We start from the raw sequence: 18,211 nt of genomic DNA, 5'->3' as shown, positions 1-18,211 counted from the left end.
TAAATCTGCGGCCTTGTTATGCCAAACAAAAGGAAAATGTCTCATGCAGCACCTTATTGGAGGGGAAGGAAAAAGGGGCTTGCAAGAATGAGATATTGGTGATGCATATGGCATAGCAAATGGACAAATGCCCAGGTTATGTACAAGGTATCGCACAGAAGCACACATTAAGGTAATGTCAACTGCAATCACCTTTACTGTGGAGCACTCCTGTGTGCGCCGCCAACATCCTTGATCCCCTGTGGTGTCGGCTCCTCCCACTTACGTGGGGAGGGGCTGCTGACTCTGCAGGGTCCTTTTTTCCGTAATCCCTGCACACCCTGTTACTGCGGATAGTGGGGGGCACCCCCGCAAACCCTGCTCTGCTTGGGCGCAGTAATGGGGGGAGGGGGGGGTCAGGATTTGTGTACCGCGCTCAGGTGCACTTGTGGCAACATTACAGTACAATTCCCTCTTTAAACCACTTCATCCGAGTGTTGGTGCTTCTGTGCTGATTGTGTCCTACTTGTTTTTAGTGGTGTTGACGCCTGGGAAACGTATATCTCTCTGCGCTTGTGGGTCACTCCCGACCTCTCTGCGCCCCTGGCGAGATTTCAGTCATGCTGGTGCTTTTGTTGGCGCGTCTGTGGTTTTGCAGCCTCGCGATCGCCCTGGCACTTGTCCATAGCTCGTTTTGTCAGTGAGCCGTAAGAGCTGGGGATCGGCTGCGAGGCCTTAATCACCGGTGCCTCTTTAATAGGCTTTTGGTGGTTGCTCCCCAGACTTATGACGTACGCATGCTGCCCAGCACTTCTGGCAGCACTCCCAGAGTGCTTTGTTTCAATTTCTGGGATGCCCGACAGAGGTCCTCTTCAGTGTGTGTATGTTCCTCCAGGGAAATTTGGAATCAAGCCACATGTAGTATTTTTAAAAGTGGCGTTTTACATTTTGCCTCTGGGATTTGACTCAGCCTTAATATATGGAGGGAAAGGGCTGAACAGGCATTGCCCACTGGCGTAACAGGGCCCCCGCGGTGCGGGGGTCCCCGCCAGCACATGTCCTGGGAGGGGGCCCCACTTTAAAAAAAATATATTTTTTTATTTTCTCAACAAAAAAAAAGTTTCGTTTTGAATTCACTCTGCTTTAATAAATAAATTATTTCTGTAACAGAAATCATTTTTTTATGAAGGCAGGGTGACTACAAAAAGAAACTTTCTTTTTGATAGCTGAGGGCACCCCCCAACCCATGACATGGAAGACCCTAGGCTGCAGGGCTCCATGTCATGGGGTGGGAGGTGGGTGGGGGGGAGCCCTATGACTTCAAAAACAAATAGTTTATTTTTGAAGTCACTCTGCCTTCATGAAGAAATTATTTCCGTTATGGTTCGGTCCTTAACTGAATAATTAGAGTGGCTTAAAAAAGAAACAATGGGGCTCATTCTGACCATGCCGGGTCTGGAACCAACAGTGCTGGTAATCTCGCTGGCACTGTTGTTTCCGGACCGGCATATTACAGGTCTACCTGCTGTGGCCGCTGTGCCCGACAGGTCTGACCCTGCCGGGCACAGCGGCCACGGTAAGCAGACCCGTCACAGAAGCACCGGCACCGTTAACAATGGTGTCGGTGCTTTCTTGTCCCCAATCCCATGGAGTCCTATGGGACTCCACGGGAATCGGGATTACCAAAATTACCGGCCGCTGGACTTGGAAGAGCCCGGTGGCACCGGGAAGTCAGGCGCTGGTAATTTTTTACTGGTCTGGCGGCAACCCACCGGTAGCACTGGCACAGTTACCGCCGGACCTATAATGAGCCCCTCAACCCCATGACGTGTGCGTGTGTGAGGGTATGGTGAAAGGGTGCACAGAAATGTATGGGTCGCTGGGTGTGTGTGTGTGTGCGTGCCTGTCGGGTGAAAGGGTGCACACTTAAATGTATGTATGGATGGATGGGTGGCTGGGTGTGTATATGGTGAATGGTGTGTGTGCTTGTGTACAGGGGCACAACAAAACCTACATTTCGGGGGATAACCCTTCAAATGTTGGGAGAGGCGCTAACTTCACGGGTGGTGGGAGGGGCAAACTTATTTGTGTGGGGGCATCTAACTTCTTTACACTTTTTAATGAGACTATTCTAGTGCAGCTTCAATGTTACAAGCAGTTAACTCTCTCCTTTAGGTCTCGTATTCTCTCTCTACTCTTCCAATCACTCCCCTGGCATACAAGTGCTAGACCCACATCGCGATTTCAATTGCCTAAAAAATGTGGCATTTGAATGCAGGTACAAGCAGTGAAATGCTTTACGTTGGTAATTGTTGGGCCCTTATTAACAGCAAAACCCAGGTGCCGTTTAACATCTGTGTCCTTTTCTGCTTGGCAACTGCTCTAAAGGTCAGCCAGGTCGAGTCAACATAGCCCAAAATATCAGGGGGCGGAGTGCTGCAGCCCATTCAAGTACTTGTGTACTCTTCCTCATGCACAAGTACATGGAGGTAATTCCTGATTTAGCTACCTGTAATCATCATTACTCCTAATCCCACTCTTCCTTATCCCAGTACTTACCTATGAGGCAAGGAGTCTCATACGTAAGCTCTGGGACAAGGAAGAGGGACGTGAAGGTAATTCTGGGCCAAGGAGTTGGGTAGGGTGTGAGATGGAGAGGGGATGTGTCGGGGGGCGGGATTGTGTGATAAATCATAATGGTTGTCCATGTCCAGGCTAAGCATGCATGATATGTGGTATTAGTGGCTAGAGAGGCATTTTGGTGCAGCCAGTCTAGTCATTCCTCAATTTGGTATGAGTTTCTTTTAACTGTAATTGCTGATAAAGAAGTCCTGCTAAGTGTAATTAACGGGCTAGATTGGCCTTTGGGTGCTGCCAGTATATCCATTTCTTACTGCGGCATTGTATATTTTTCTGGGCATCTGTGATAAAATGATATGATAAAAGTCATTTATAATGCGCCTGTACACAAGTGTTTCTATGCGCGACAAGACAGGGGAGGGAAGATAGTGGGAGGACAAGACAAACGATCTCACTAGGCCTTGTGTTACTGTGTGAACAGGAGGTGCAAGAGGAAGGGGAGGAGGGAAGTGCAAGGGAGAGGGGAAAACAGGGCTGCAATGCTCTGAGTAAGTGCAGCCAGGGCAGCACGGCTATGGGTAGTGCAAGGCGATCAAGGGGCTGCGGGGTTACAGTTACAGCCCCCAAGTGCATGGTAGGCACAGAGACAGTGGAAGGGTGACCGACCAAGAAAGAGCCTGGACTCAGAGACTCTGAGGGTATCCAAGCAACCAGTCGGTACAGCAGGCAGGCAGGTCAGCAGGGGAGGGAGAGAGAGAAAGCAGAGGAGAAAAGGAAAGTTTTGAGCTGCTTCCGAAACTTCAGATGGTCTGGCTCAAGTTTGAAGGGGCAGGGAGGCCATTCCAGAGGGAGGCACCAGCAGAGGAGAGAGATCTACACCCCACTCTCTGCCTGCAGAAGCGTCTAACCCTTAGAGAGTTGGAGGTAGCTGAGCGAAGGGCTCGAGAAGGAAGGCATTTTGGAAGAGAGCGTTGGATGTTGTGCGGGCCCGGCCCCAGAAAGCCTTGTGAACAATGCAAAGGGTCTTGAACTTGATCCTTGCAGCTACTAGGAGCCAATGGAGAGATTTCAGGGCTGGAGAGTTATGATCCCTGGACTTGAGGCCAAGGATAAGTCTTGCAGTCCTGTTCTGGATTAGTTGCAGATGACGGAGAGTAGAGGAAGGCAGAATGAGAAAAAAGCTGTTGCAGTAGTCCAGCCTAGAGAGAACCATGGCTCTGGAGACAGTGAGCTTCTGGTGAAAAGTGAGAGAGGGAAGTGTACCTTTGAGGAGGAGCAGCTGGTAGTGGAACATCTTGGTGACATCCGAGATGTGAGGAGAGAAAGAGAGAGCGGCATTGAAGATGTGACACCAAGGTTTTTTGCCTCGCAGGAAGGTAAAGGAAGAGAGCCCTGGCGGGCGGGCAGAATGAGAGAGGGAAAACTGGTGCCAGGGTCCCAATGAGAAGGATCTCTGTCTTACTGGCATTAAGGCAGAGATCCTTGGAGGCGCACCAATCCTGAATCGCGGATAGACAGTCAGGAATGAGCGAGCAAGGAGAGGAGGCTGAGGGGAGCCTGAAGGAAAGCTGAGTGTCATCCGCATAACACCGAAAGTTAGAGGAGAAGGTAGAGATCAGGTGGGGCAAAGGGGCCAAGTAGAGGTTGAAAATCCAGGGTGAAAGTATAGAGCCCTGGGGAACTTCAGGTAGAGAGAGAGGTGGCAGAGAGATTGGAACCAGGTTGGACCTGGGGGGGGGCAGGGCGGTCCAAGAGGAAGGAGGTCAGTCACTCCAGCGCCTGATCCGTGATGCCTAGGTTCTCACAGAGTCGATTGATCAGGATAGCTTTGTTGACTGTGTCGAAAGCACAGGAAGGTTAGAGAGCAGGTCTTCATGGGTGTTCAGGAGAGCAGTTTCCATGCCTCTAGCAGCTCTGAAGCCAGACTGATGGTCATGGAGGCAACCAACAGATTCAGTGTGGAGAGTAAGCTGGGAGATGGCAAGCTTTTCCAAGAGTTTGCCCAAGAAAGCAGTAATGGAGATTGGGCAATAGTTTGCCGGGCAGGTTGGATCAGCAGACGGCTTCTTGAGGAGTGGGTGCACAAGGGAGTGCTTAAGGGGAGAGGGGAACGTTCCAGTGGCTAAAGAGCGATTACAAAAATCGTCCAAGGCTGGAGCTAGGGTGTCAATATGGTCCTTGATGGTTCTGGAGGAGCTGAGGAGCACCTGTTTGGACGACACTTTCATAGATCTGACTTGTTTAGAAACCTTGTCAGGTGTTGTCAGAGAGAAAGAGGAAAAAGGAGGGGGAGAGATAGAGATGGCCAAAAGGGGCCGACAGAGGAAGAGGAGATAGAGGACAGGATGTCCTGAGATTTAGCGAAGAAGTGAGAGGCCAGAGCCGTACAGAGGGCCTTGGAGGGAACAGGAGAGGTAGAGACCACAACAGGATTGACCAGTTCCTTGCAGATTTTAAAGAGTTCAGCCGTGTTGGTAGAGGCCGCGGAGACGCAGGCTTTAATGTGTGCTCTCTTCTTGATGAGTGTTATTGCTTTGACTGGCATTTTGGTGCAACCAGTCTAGGTATGTCTAAATGTGGCCTGGCATGCTTTATTGTAATGTTATTACGTGTCTACACTGGTCTACATTGTGCAGCCAGTTGGACATGTTTTCATTGTGGCATGGCATTTTTAATAGCAAAGCATTAATGTTCCTGTGCACTGTTGGTGACTTACATGTATTGGATTGGTGTTACCCTACAAAACAATTGCTAACACTGTGGCTTTATAGCCAATTTTTCGCAGAAAGTGTGCTGTGTTTTGCATTAAAATACAAATTTATATCTTTCTCCTAGTGCAGTGTGCAGCTTACTCCTTCAGCAGCACATTCGTATATATTGCGCAAGCGTGAAAATCTAGGCCCGGCCCAGAGGGTGGCATGACCTGTGATTTGTTGCCGAGTTGGGGGGGGCAGAGGGGGGCCCTCAGCATGGCTCGCAGGGGGCCCCCCTTTTTGTGTTACGCCACTGGCATTGCCTAGCCATTTAATGTATAATGTGTGCCCCCGCCATTCTCCGAACGGTACTCCTTGATGGGGGGGCGGGGGCTCGTGTGGAATTGCTTGATGTTACTTCCCCTCGATGGACAAGCACTAGGCACTGAAATAAGCACTTTCATGTCGAATGGCATAGACGATCTTCTCCCTTGCGAAGTTGTTGCCAACCAATGCTGGGAATAAAAGATGAAAACATTGATGCGTGAAGAATCCTGGGTCCTGGTACAATCAGAGTAGGGCTAGTGTGACAGGAAAATGCCTCCGTCGACGCTCCGTTTTCTAATTAGAAAAAACAAGTGTAATACTCCTAGCTTTATGCAATGACTTGAACTTAAAAGTAAATATTAGTATGCCACAAGCCTAGTCCTTAAGATGAATGTAGGGTGATAAATTCAACTTAGGGGAAAACATTGGGACCTGAAAGATAACCCTGGAACTGGGCGTCTTATGGGTCACCCAATACCATATACCTTAAGTAAGGTAAAACGGGTTGTAATGGCATCCCGTTTTACCTTACTTCAGGTATATGCTATTGGGTATTCTGCTGAAGTCCCTTGACAACCAAAATAAATTAGAAAACCCAAAAATAATGGCGGAAAAAAGAAAGAGTGGGAGCCCTATAAAACTAGACTACAGAATCCCCAAAAATTGAAGTTTGCCTTTAAAGTAAACCTGCTTCTTTGAAAATCCATCAAAAAGCAGCAAAGAAATGGCAGCCTTGCCCTTCTGTACACTAATCATACAAGCTATCTAAAGTCCGCCCAGTAATCAGAAGCAGAATGGTTAGCCCTTAGCACTGCCATGCATCCCAGGCCAGCTGCCACCAGTCTACTCCCTAAGCTCCATCCCCTCTCCTAGTGAGACCCCCAGAACTTTTTGCTGGATTTCTTGACCTTTTTCTTGTTCTCCTGGAGCATTGGAGAACGGAATCCTTCATCAATCGACTTGGAATTTCATAGTGAACTACTGATTTTTGGCGCAAATGACTCATCTCTCACGGCTCCCAAAATGGTGCCTGTGAGCGTGCTGACGATGAGTAACACCTGTTAGGTAGATTTATAATTTTTATGCTTCACCCCCTCTTCTAGTGAGACCCCCAGCACTTTTTATCTGGACGTATGGATCTTTTTCTTTAATTGTGAATGAGTGGCGCCTTATTCCACTCATTCATTCTTATGAGCTCGGTCTTTTGGACTCTTTCCTTTGTGTTTTACTGTCCTATGAAGTCTACTTTCCTCCATATCTCTTTTAAGACATATGTATTTTACTGTTGCAGCACACAGCTCCTTATGGGCAGATCTATGCAGGATTGAGGTGGAAGGTGCTCAGGGCTTCCACTGCTCCCACTTTTCCATGTCATATCGATGCAGGATTGAGGTGGAAGGTGCTCAGGGCTTCCAGTGCTCCCACTTCTCCATGTCAGATCTGTGCAGGCTTCAGGTGGAAGGTGCTCAGGGCTTCCACTGCTCCCACTTCTCCATGTCAGATCTGTGCAGGCTTCAGGTGGAAGGTGCTCAGGGCTTCCACTGCTCCCACTTCTCCATGTCAGATCTGTGCAGGCTTCAGGTGGAAGGTGCTCAGGGCTTCCATTGCTCCCACTTCTCCATGTCAGATCTGTGCAGGCTTCAGGTGGAATGTGCTCAGGGCTCCCAGTGCTCCCACTTTTCCATGTCATATCGATGCAGGATTGAGCTGGAAGGTGCTCAGGGCTTCCAGTGCTCCCACTTCTCCATGTCATATCGATGCAGGATTGAGGTGGAAGGTGCTCAGGGCTCTCACTTCTCCATTCAGATGTATGCAGGCTTGAGCTGGAAGGTGCTCAGGGCTTCCACTGCTCCCACTTCTCCATGTCATATCGATGCAGGATTGAGGTGGAAGGTGATCAGGGCTCTCACTTCTCCATTCAGATGTATGCAGGCTTGAGCTGGAAGGTGCTCAGGGCTTCCAGTGCTCCCACTTCTCCATGTCAGATCTGTGCAGGCTTCAGGTGGAAGGTGCTCAGGGCTTCCAGTGCTCCCACTTCTCCATGCCCGATCTTTGCAAGCTTGAGGTGGAAAGTGCTCAGGACTCCCAGTGATCCCACTTCTCCATGTCAGATGTATGCAGGATTGAGGTGGAAGGTGCTCAGGACTTCCACTGCTCCCACTTCTCCATGTCATATCGATGCAGGATTGAGGTGGAAGGTGCTCAGGGCTTCCACTGCTCCCACTTCTCCATGTCAGATCTGTGCAGGCTTCAGGTGGAAGGTGCTCAGGGCTTCCAGTGCTCCCACGTCTCCATGTCAGATCTGTGCAGGCTTCAGGTGGAAGGTGCTCAGGGCTTCCATTGCTCCCACTTCTCCATGTCAGATCTGTGCAGGCTTCAAGTGGAATGTGCTCAGGGCTCCCAGTGCTCCCACTTTTCCATGTCATATCGATGCAGGATTGAGCTGGAAGGTGCTCAGGGCTTCCAGTGCTCCCACTTCTCCGTGTCATATCGATGCAGGATTGAGGTGGAAGGTGCTCAGGGCTCTCACTTCTCCATTCAGATGTATGCAGGCTTGAGCTGGAAGGTGCTCAGGGCTTCCACTGCTCCCACTTTACATGTCATATCGATGCAGGATTGAGGTGGAAGGTGATCAGGGCTCTCACTTCTCCATTCAGATGTATGCAGGCTTGAGCTGGAAGGTGCTCAGGGCTTCCAGTGCTCCCACTTCTCCATGTCAGATCTGTGCAGGCTTCAGGTGGAAGGTGCTCAGGGCTTCCAGTGCTCCCACTTCTCCATGCCCGATCTTTGCAAGCTTGAGGTGGAAAGTGCTCAGGACTCCCAGTGATCCCACTTCTCCATGTCAGATGTATGCAGGATTGAGGTGGAAGGTGCTCAGGACTTCCACTGCTCCCACTTCTCCATGTCATATCGATGCAGGATTGAGGTGGAAGGTGCTCAGGGCTTCCACTGCTCCCACTTCTCCATGTCAGATGTATGCAGGCTTGAGGTGGAAGGTGCTCAGGGCTTCCACTGCTCCCACTTCTCCATGTCAGATGTATGCAGGCTTGAGGTGGAAGGTGCTCAGGGCTCCCAGTGCTCCCACTTCTCCATGTCGGATCTATGCATGCTTGAGGTGGAAGGTGCTCAGGGCTCCCAGTGCTCCCACTTCTCCATGTCGGATCTATGCAGGCTTGAGGTGGAAGGTGCCCAGGGCTCCCACTTCTCCATGTCAGATGTATGCAGGCTTGAGGTGGAAGGTGCCCAGGGCTCCCACTTCTCCATGTCAGATGTATGCAGGCTTGAGGTGGAAGGTGCTCAGGGCTCCCAGTGCTCCCACTTCTCCATGTCGGATCTATGCAGGCTTGAGGTGGAAGGTGCCCAGGGCTCCCACTTCTCCATATCAGATGTATGCAGGCTTGAGGTGGAAGGTGCCCAGGGCTCCCACTTCTCCATGTCAGATGTATGCAGGCTTGAGGTGGAAGGTGCTCAGGTCTTCCACTGCTCCCACTTCTCCATGCTGGATCTACACAGGCTTGAGGTGGAAGGTGCTCAGGGCTTCCAGTGCTCCCACTTCTCCATGTCAGATGTAGGCAGGCTTGAGGTGGAAGGTGCTCAGGGCTTCCAGTGCTCCCACTTCTCCATGCCGGATCTATGCAGGATTGAGGTGGAAGGTGCTCAGGGCTTCCAGTGCTCCTACTTCTACATGTCCGATGTAGGCAGGCTTGAGCTGGAAGGTGCTCAGGGCTTCCAGTGATCCCACTTCTCCATGTCATATCGATGCAGGCTTGAGTTGGAAGGTGCTCAGGGCTTCCAGTGCTCCCACTTCTCCATGTCAGATGTATGCAGGCTTGAGGTGAAAGGTGCTCAGGGCTTCCAGTGCTCCCGCTTCTCCATATCAGATCTTTGCAGGCTTGAGGTGGAAGGTGCTTAGGGCTTCCAGTGCTCCCGCTTCTCCATATCAGATCTTTGCAGGCTTGAGGTGGAATGTGCTCAGGTCTTCCAGTGCTCCCACGTCTCCATGTCATATCGATGCAGGATTGAGGTGGAAGTTGCTCAGGGCTTCCAGTGCTCCCACTTCTCCATGTCATATCGATGCAGGATTGAGGTGGAAGTTGCTCAGGGCTTCCAGTGCTCCCACTTCTCCATGTCGTATCAATGCAGAATTGAGGTGGAAGGTGCTCAAGACGCCGAGTGCTCCCACTTGTCCATGCCCGGTCTTTGCAGGCTTGAGGTGGAAGGTGCTCAGGGCTCCCAGTGATCCCACTTCTCCATGCCCAGTCTTTGCAGGCTTGAGGTGGAAGGTGCTAAGGTCTCCCAGTGCTCCCACTTCTCCATGCCAGGTCTGTGACGGGTTGAGGTGGAAGGCTTCTTCTGGGAGCTGGTTGATCTTTGCGGCTTGCATCAGTCTGTGTCGTTGCGATTATGTCAGTGTTCTCTGGTCTCTTGAAGGCTTACATTTTCATACACTGACTGCTTCTCTGCCAAGACTCGTCTTGCAAATATTTAGTGGCAGGTTTCCATATTGGTTGTTTTTGTGTTGACGTTGAATTCCCGTGCTTAGATACTTCACCTAGTGTTATACAAGGGAAGTGTCCAGACTCTCAGCTTAAATGAAATCATTGGTAATAGAGTGCAAGCTCAGCTTCCATTCAGGAGAGGGCATTGTTAGGTAAGATTTTAACATAGTGTCCTTTCAATTTGATCCTCTTTGGCAACATTTGCTATATACCTTTTTATTGTTACAGGGTTGCCCTTGGGACTCCCCTTTTTCTTTCCCTGGCTGACCTTTTGAGAACTGCAGATCCCAAGGGTAGAAAGGATTGTGTTAGGTGAAAACCAGCACATCCCACCTTATGTGGAGTGCTGGGGAGATGTAATGTATCCCCTTTCTCATTAGCACTGTAACAATTCAGTTACAGGGACAAACTTACCTTTAATTGGTGGCAGTGAAACCTTTTACAAATTCGGTGCACCCTTAACGCATGCTGTTTCCACAGTTGTGGTAAAGGCACCCAAGGGGGCAAATTTTAGCAAAATGGCCCTTTTCTTCTTTTTTTGTCATTTTAGAGCTTCTTGTCCCTTCTCGATTCTTCGCCTGCCCTCCAGGGTGGGAAAGTCGTTTTTGTAAATGTTATCTTCGGCGGGAGCCATAGGTCAAGCCCGTCCAGGCACTAGAGTGTCTGTGAAGGCAGGAAGCGAGGATAGAGTCAGAAACTCTGCCCTCCTTGACTTCTAGCCTGCCCGTGAGAATCCAGTTCCAACTAGGCAGCTGGCTTTCCTGAAAGGACTGCCAACCCCCCAGGTTTGAATGTTGCACGCCTGTTTGATAAGCTGGGTTCCTGCATACAAGTCTGATCCTGGAAGCTGAAGAGGTAGTAGACCACTGGACCCGAATCCGAAGAGGAAGATGAAGAAAACCTGGATGAGATGATTTCCAGCGACCGCAGAGCCTGCTGTGTAACCGGAGCCTGCTGTTACACTTCCTTCCAATCGACCTGGGGACTCCGAAAATGACGCCCCCGACCCAGAGCCTGGTGAGATCCACTATACTCAAGAAGAACTGCATTTTGAGCATCCCACGTCATGCTGCGACCTGGCCGCGCTGCACCGATACCCTGGGACCTCGAGCCATCGGACGGTGCACAACCTTCTGCTTCGAGCTGAACCTTTGGTGGCTTCCTGCTGGACCTCCAGCGACACGATTTGACTCCTTGAAGTCCCCTCACAGAGTGGTGGACCAGATTAGAGATGAGAATCAGACCAGCGATATTCAGCCTTCTCCTGGCTCCTGAAAAGGGTGCCATATCCACAGAGCGACATCCAGCCACGAAGTAACACTTACTTGGAGCCTTCTCCATAGATCCCTGCTGCGAAATCCCTTAGAGTCCGTCCACATGACAAAGGAATCCATCGACTGGGTTCATGTCCTGCTGCAACTCTTCTTCTGTACTGAGGTACTATGTTGGCTGGGGTATTTACTTACCTTAAGGCTGAATGATTTCTTTAAAGCTTTTGGGGTGTTTTCTCTGATTTGGAGGTCTCTCATCCAGTTCACTGAGGCCCACTGCTGGAATCCTTCTATGGTGTCTTCTCTGAAGTCCCTGGACCGTAACTAACTCTAAAGTGAACTACTTATTTGTTTGAACAGTCTTCCACAGACTTTTTCTGCAACTGAGCCCTATCTCATCCTGCCTACAGCTGGCTCCTACACCACTAGGGTCCCTCTTCTGCCTCTGAGAGAACTCATGCAATAGAATAGGGACGGACTGGATAACAGAAGGATTCTGCCTTGAAGCATAACACGTGTTTAAAAGTTACTTACTTGGGAAAGAGTTGGTTGGTAACTGCCCCTCTGAGAGTGAGCAGTTACAAAAGTTCTTACCTTGAATGTGTTTTGCCATTCTGAAAAGTATATATAAGATTCTTTTAGTCACCTGTGAATTGTCTGTGCCTCTTCCCAAAAGTAGTGTTGTTGGTTTCACTTTACTATTTCTTTTAGGATATAAATGTAAAATTATACCAACTGGGTCTTACTTCCCCTGACCTGCTGTTAGCCTGTCTAGAATACGTCTGGCTTGAATAGCTGTGTGCCATTCTTAATAAGTGTAAAGAGTTATTGCTTACCTTAAAAAGTGTCCTGTAGGTGTAGCTGACCTTGGTCTGCTGGGTGCAATCCTAAATTAGTGTAGAAAGTTATTGCTTACCTTAGTCTGTGTTCCACTGATCTGAAAAGCAACTGTAATGGTATATTACACCATAAGGTCTTACTCACCTGGTATAACTGTGAGGTATCCTGAAGGTAGTTATAGGTTTATACTGTGGCATGAATTTGTGTTCCACTATCCAGAAAAGTATCCTGTTAACAGAAATTACAAAATGTTAGGGTAAGCGCTTGTGAGTGCGCTTAGGCTCAAAATATTATATATATGAAAAAGATATTGTTGAGGTGTGCTGCAGGAATGATGATGTTCGGTCCTACCCTAGACCCAATAGAAAGTAGAAAGCTAAGCCAGTGTTCTGCGCTTTCCAAACATTTCTGAATACAAAAATGTATGATAACAATTTGCCAATCAGATCATTGCGAAGGTGACTGGTGGGTATTTTCTCCCTGCAGGACGGTGTGATCACAAGTTCTACATGTGCATCTGCTCACTCCCACCGCCGGCTTTCTGTGGGGAACTCTCACCTAGAACTATCTGAATGTAACCAGAACACTATAGGGGCTACAGCTAAATGAGCACTAGATTGAGCATTTATGCTAATCATAAGGCATGATAGATGCATAAACATTGGCGCTTTCATACAAATAATTGTTGCCTTGAGAATACCAGTGGTCGCACAACGTGTCGGCTGGACTGTGGTTATGTCAATTAAAATTAACTTTTTGAAAACTCATCAATGACATGTATCATTCGCATTGATCTGATTGGCAAATTGGTATCATATATTTCTGTATTCGTAAAAGTTTGGTAAGTGCAGAACACTGGTTTAACTGTATAGCTTTCTATCCTGGTAAGAGGGTTGGTTTACTAAGCGATTCATTAGCTGAGTGTCACTGCATGACTGACGAGGTCTACTACACTTGACTTAATGTAAAGTAATCTAAAAGTAACTGATGGTTTTACTCCCCATGAATGGGTGTGTCCTATACTAAATGTGTTTGATAAGGTCTGACTTCCCTAGAAATACTGTTAGTTTTCTGAACAGGGTCTATGCTTTATTCTGTGCACTTTAAAGCATTGTGTTGTGTTTTTATGACTCTATGACAAAGTACTTACCGCCAAGACTTAACTTGGCCTAATTGTATTTATAATGAACCTTTATTTTTTGTAATACTTCTATACTTCTGTTATAAGTGTTTCTGTTGAACCCTTGGTATACTGCACATTCGTTGTACCTTCCACAGCCCTCTCTCCCTCATAAAGTAAGCCTGGCTGCTCTGCCTACCATACTAAATGCTAGGGTGGTACAGCTTTATACTAAGAGTGGAGTCTTGTACTGTCTCAGTTGTATGGTTTTACAAAGCCCTTAGTTGGACTTCAGAAAAACTGTCCTAACAGGCATCCCTCCAAACATTGGTCTGCCGCCCAATCACTGGTGTTCACCACACTCAAACCTTTGCTGAGCAGGCACTCAGATGGATTCTAGCCCTGAATCCAAAACTTGCGATTAAATGCCACCCCGAGCTGCCGGTAGCCAGCTTCTGTGCTTGTGCTTCTCCCTGGGCATGCCTGATGACCATATATGGGCAGGACCATAAGTGTTTTTTTCAGTTTCCTTTCACTTAAAAGAGAATACGGTTTAGCTAGACAACGAACAAAGGTACATCTCGGCCACAGACCAATCGAGCCAAGCACCTACTCTGTGTGCTGTTGGGTTACTCAAACCATGAGATGAAGTCTTCTGGAGGAAAAAGCATTGGTAAAATCATTTGGAAAATGCAAAAAGGTTTGGAGCCTTTCGCCAGAATTAAAATTTAGAACTTTGGTCCTGACAGATGAGACTCCCCTTTAAGTTTGACTCCTTACGATGTCAGGAGTACTACTAAACTATAGGGTGTCGGGATCTTACCCACATGTCGAATGGATTCTGAAAGCCCACCATAATCAAAGAAAGAAAGTAACACGGGAAGATCGTTAACACAGGTTGGTAACATTTTATTATATATCAATATGAATATTTATTTTGAGTGATGGTAATCATGTTAAAATGTGTTATTTATCCATCTGACAGGGATGAAGACTTTTCTGTGAGCTCCGTGCTAGCATCCGACGTAATACACGCTACTCGAAAAGACATTCCTTGTATATTTAAGGTAACTGCACTGTAGATTCATGTACATATCAATTTAGTACCTGACTTTTCCGATAACGTTGCTGAGCTTCGACCTTTAAGTTGCAGTCCAGAGCTAATCAGAATGCTTGTCTTTGATAGAACATCAGACCTCCACATGCCTGAATATTCCCTCCCAGGCTTCCATCGTGGCCTCGGCGATGCATTTTTTCAAAAGCTGTCATGGACTTGATCAAATAGCCTTAATCAGGAACCAAACCCGGATTTAAACAGAGTGCTACATGCTTTTTTGTTGATTTAAAAAAATAAGTATTGTAAAAGTCAGTGAGTGGGAAGTCAGGCAGGTTCTGTTTCAATTCATAGGGCCACTCACTAGATTTTTCTTAAAACTGGGAGTGTTAGTGGCAAGACTTGTGGTGATGCGTTTGTTCCTTTCCTCTTGGAAGATGTAAACATGTAACTTTTTACAGAGTGTTGAGAATTGCTGGAGAAAGTGTAGTTTCAAAACCGCAAAAGGACTTTGGACACAAAATGGGGTTACGGATTCTTGGAGCAATTGAAAACGGCCACAAGAGCAATTAATGTTCACAACAGGTGCAACCCGTATCCAAATAGGCAAGGAAAAGTAAAAAACACAGGGAAGTGGTAGAAGGAATATCCTAGCCCTATGGTTCTGGATAGAGGGGGTAGCTTCCCAAACCTCAGCAAACAGGCCACCCTTAAACTTTCCTTGGCTGATCGTAGAGGCATAGGTGTCCTCGATTTTAATTGGACCCCCACCGTACCTGTCCATCTGCTGGCATCCAGCTTCACTCGCCTGTCCCACTTATTGATTTTGGGTACAGTGGTCAGTGCATGAGGTTTTCTCCCATACATATTTTCCTGTGTTTCTGTTTTGCAGTACACCACCTTTAGTAGTGTTAAAGCAACACTGAGTCTCTTTTTTCTTTTGTTTGGCAGCATTTTGTATGCTTTTGTGCTGTGTGCAGGGCGAACTGGTGGCAGTGAACAATGGAGTTTGGGACCAGTTCAGCGTTTTACCCCAAAAATACCATGATGGCTACCATAAACTCAAAATGTTAATACTGGCATTTCTGGAGTTTAGCTCTACTAAATACACTTCCCTTGGGACACCCTTAAAGCTGTAACTAGTTGGGGGCGGGGGCGGAGTTTGCCCCCTGCTTGAAACCTATGAGAAAGCTTATAGAGGAGGTCTTGTTGAAAGTATTCCAAGCATTGGAAGCTCAGTGTTTACTCAGCCCATCTAAGAAAATGGGGCGACGACAAATCCAGCCAAAACGGAAGCCAAACCTCTGTAAAGGTAGTCACAGTGGCACAGCCATCATGCTTTAACGTCAGGATGGAGGAAGCCCTGGCAAAGAAGGTCACACATTTGTATACTGAAAAAATACACTTTATGAAAGTCACACATTCAGACGTAAACAGGTTAAATAAAATGTGTATCATGTCCCCTAGTACAGAGAGCTTTCGGTTTCTGGATCTTAAAAATATGGTCCAAATGCTAATGTACCGCATGCTTACTGCAGGCAAATCTGTCCTTCATGCTGAATCCCGTCACCCCCAGTGCCATCAATAATATCCTGTATGCACAGTTTTTAAGAGCCAAAAGGAATGTTTCACCTGCATCTGATTTTCAAGTTGTTAGTGATGACATGGCTACCAGATTTTTGCAAAGCGGCTTGTAAGGAACTCATGGTGGCAACAGTAAAGACAGACACAAGTGATCACTGTGCAAGGGTGTTTTTAAACTGTAAATGTAGGGTGGAAAAACGACGCCTAACCTAAATCTACGATAGGAGCAAACGTGGACCATCAAATGAAAAATAAGGCTGTCCTTGTGGCATCTTGTCAAAGTAAAAAGGCCTATACTAAAAAAAAAAACTTGCCAAATCCTTACAACTAATTATAGAAAGAGTGTGGGATAGGGCTTTCAATAAAGAAAAGTGTTCACAAATAATAACTCAGAATGTGATTGCCAGGGGTCTCCCTTCCGCACTATTTCAGAACTGGACAAAGTGGGTCTCCTGAGCACAGCACACACTCGAGCTTTCCCGGCAGGAGCCGACAGTTCTGCTCCAGCTATCAGGTTCTTCGAAGGTTAGTCTCTTTTCAATAAAAAGTCTCTTGCTTCCAAGGGCCTGATAGTTTCAAGAAACAAACACAAAAGTGCTGTTCCTCGTATGGCTTTGGGTGAAGGCTTCACCCCTTGATCCCCCTCTTCTGGGCGCAGACCCCATCACAGTCGTACTCGACACTCAATTAAACAGTTCCTTTCATACAGTGGTTAAGGTGATGACTTTCTACCCCTGGATCTCCCTTCGTCGGGTTCAGACCCCTTTTCAGTCGCCCACTTTGCCACCCACGCCAAGGGAAGAGGGCAGGAGCCCTTCCCCATCCCAGAAGCTACAATAAGCACGTGATGTGCTTCGAGCGGAGCAGCAACGCCAACGCAGATCGAGCACTGTTCTGCTACCTACGTCTCCCTTTCCACAGTAAGGATAACCTGAGCAGTCATTAAATACTGCGTCCGCCACCCTTACAGCAGCACTATACTCTGGCTAGCAGCTGATTGCAGCATCCCATTCACTTCATAGGGCCTGCCTGACCCTGTCCAACTACCTTGCCTGACCCCTGCATGCCGGGCGCTTCGCGGCACCATAATGAGGCTGAGCCTCATATTCACACAATATTTGTTTTCAAACATCTGCAGTCAGGCGGATACGCCGGTGGCCATCTACGAAGGCCAGTTACATGCATGATCCGCAGTGTGGCCAACCCCTCTTTGCTTCATTCTTAAGCCCCAGTCCATTCCCAGCAGAGCAGGAGTTCTGGCTGAGCAATCTCGTGCTGCAGGAGCAGCACCCTCCCATTCGTCACCCTGTTGGGTTGTAAGGTAAGCCTCTGGGCATATTCTTGAGTAGCCCCAGGCCCTTTTAGGTTTGCACAGCATCCCGCCACCTATTCACTCGTTTTCATCATCTGCCGCCTACAAGTATAAGACCATCTACCTTTGCAGATCTCTGAAGCTGCGTGCTACGTGTGCTCACTCGTCATCGCACCACACGAGGTGCACCCCTCTCCAAGATGGGCGCTCTTGCACAGGTGAGCGCCGGCCCACGGAAGAAGGCAGAGAAATAAGGCAGCTGACCGAGCTGGCTGTGCTGCCTGATGCTTCAGGTCCCTTAGCCTTGCCTCCTCGACCCCGCATTTGTACTTTCTCCAGCCCTTATGATTGTCAGCCTGGCCCGGACCCTTGGTCCTCCAAGGCATTTCCGGTGAGACTCAAAAGCAGCCATAACATAACAGGTACTATAGTACTATGCACCGTACCCCTGACCGTACCATGAGACTCAAGCCAGCGTCCTCTTGCACCTCTATTGCACAGTAATGTCTCTACTACATCATACTGATTCCGGCATTTTATCTGCCTAGCGCCTTGATCTTGCATTTTATCTGCCTATTGCCACCTTGTTGACTCTGCATTTTATCTGCCTAGTGCCACCTGCCTTGAACTTGCATCTTATCTGCCTATTGCCACCTAGTTGATTTTGCATTTGATCTGCCTATTGCCACCTAGTTGATCTTGCATCTTATATTGCCACTTAGTTAATTTTGCATTTTATCTGCCTAGTGCCACATGCCTTAAACTTGCATTTTATCTGCCTATTGCCAACTAGTTGATTTAGCATTTTATCTGCCCATTGCCACCTAGTTGATTTTCCATTTTATCTGCCTAGTGCCACCTGCCTTGAACTTGCACCTTATCTGCCTATTGCATTGTATCTGACCAATGTCACTTAGTCTGTAACTGCATTCTACCAGACTGGCACCATCGT

General features: G+C 48.0%; 1 protein-coding gene across 2 annotated transcripts in view; it reads left to right on the top strand.

The window, feature by feature from the left end:
* CDC42BPB (CDC42 binding protein kinase beta) overlaps nt 1-18,211 on the top strand; it is an 867,880-nt gene that overhangs the window by 713,562 nt on the left and 136,107 nt on the right. For both annotated transcript variants that reach the window (XM_069638111.1, XM_069638110.1), the window contains one exon: nt 14,295-14,376. In XM_069638111.1, coding sequence (XP_069494212.1) covers nt 14,295-14,376 — 82 coding nt within the window. The remainder of the gene's footprint in view (nt 1-14,294; nt 14,377-18,211) is intronic.

Source organism: Ambystoma mexicanum, chromosome 14, assembly GCF_040938575.1.
Source record: "Ambystoma mexicanum isolate Mex_15411 chromosome 14, UKY_AmexF1_1, whole genome shotgun sequence".
Taxonomy (NCBI): Eukaryota; Metazoa; Chordata; class Amphibia; order Caudata; family Ambystomatidae; genus Ambystoma; species Ambystoma mexicanum.
This window is presented reverse-complemented; position numbering and strand designations above follow the sequence as displayed.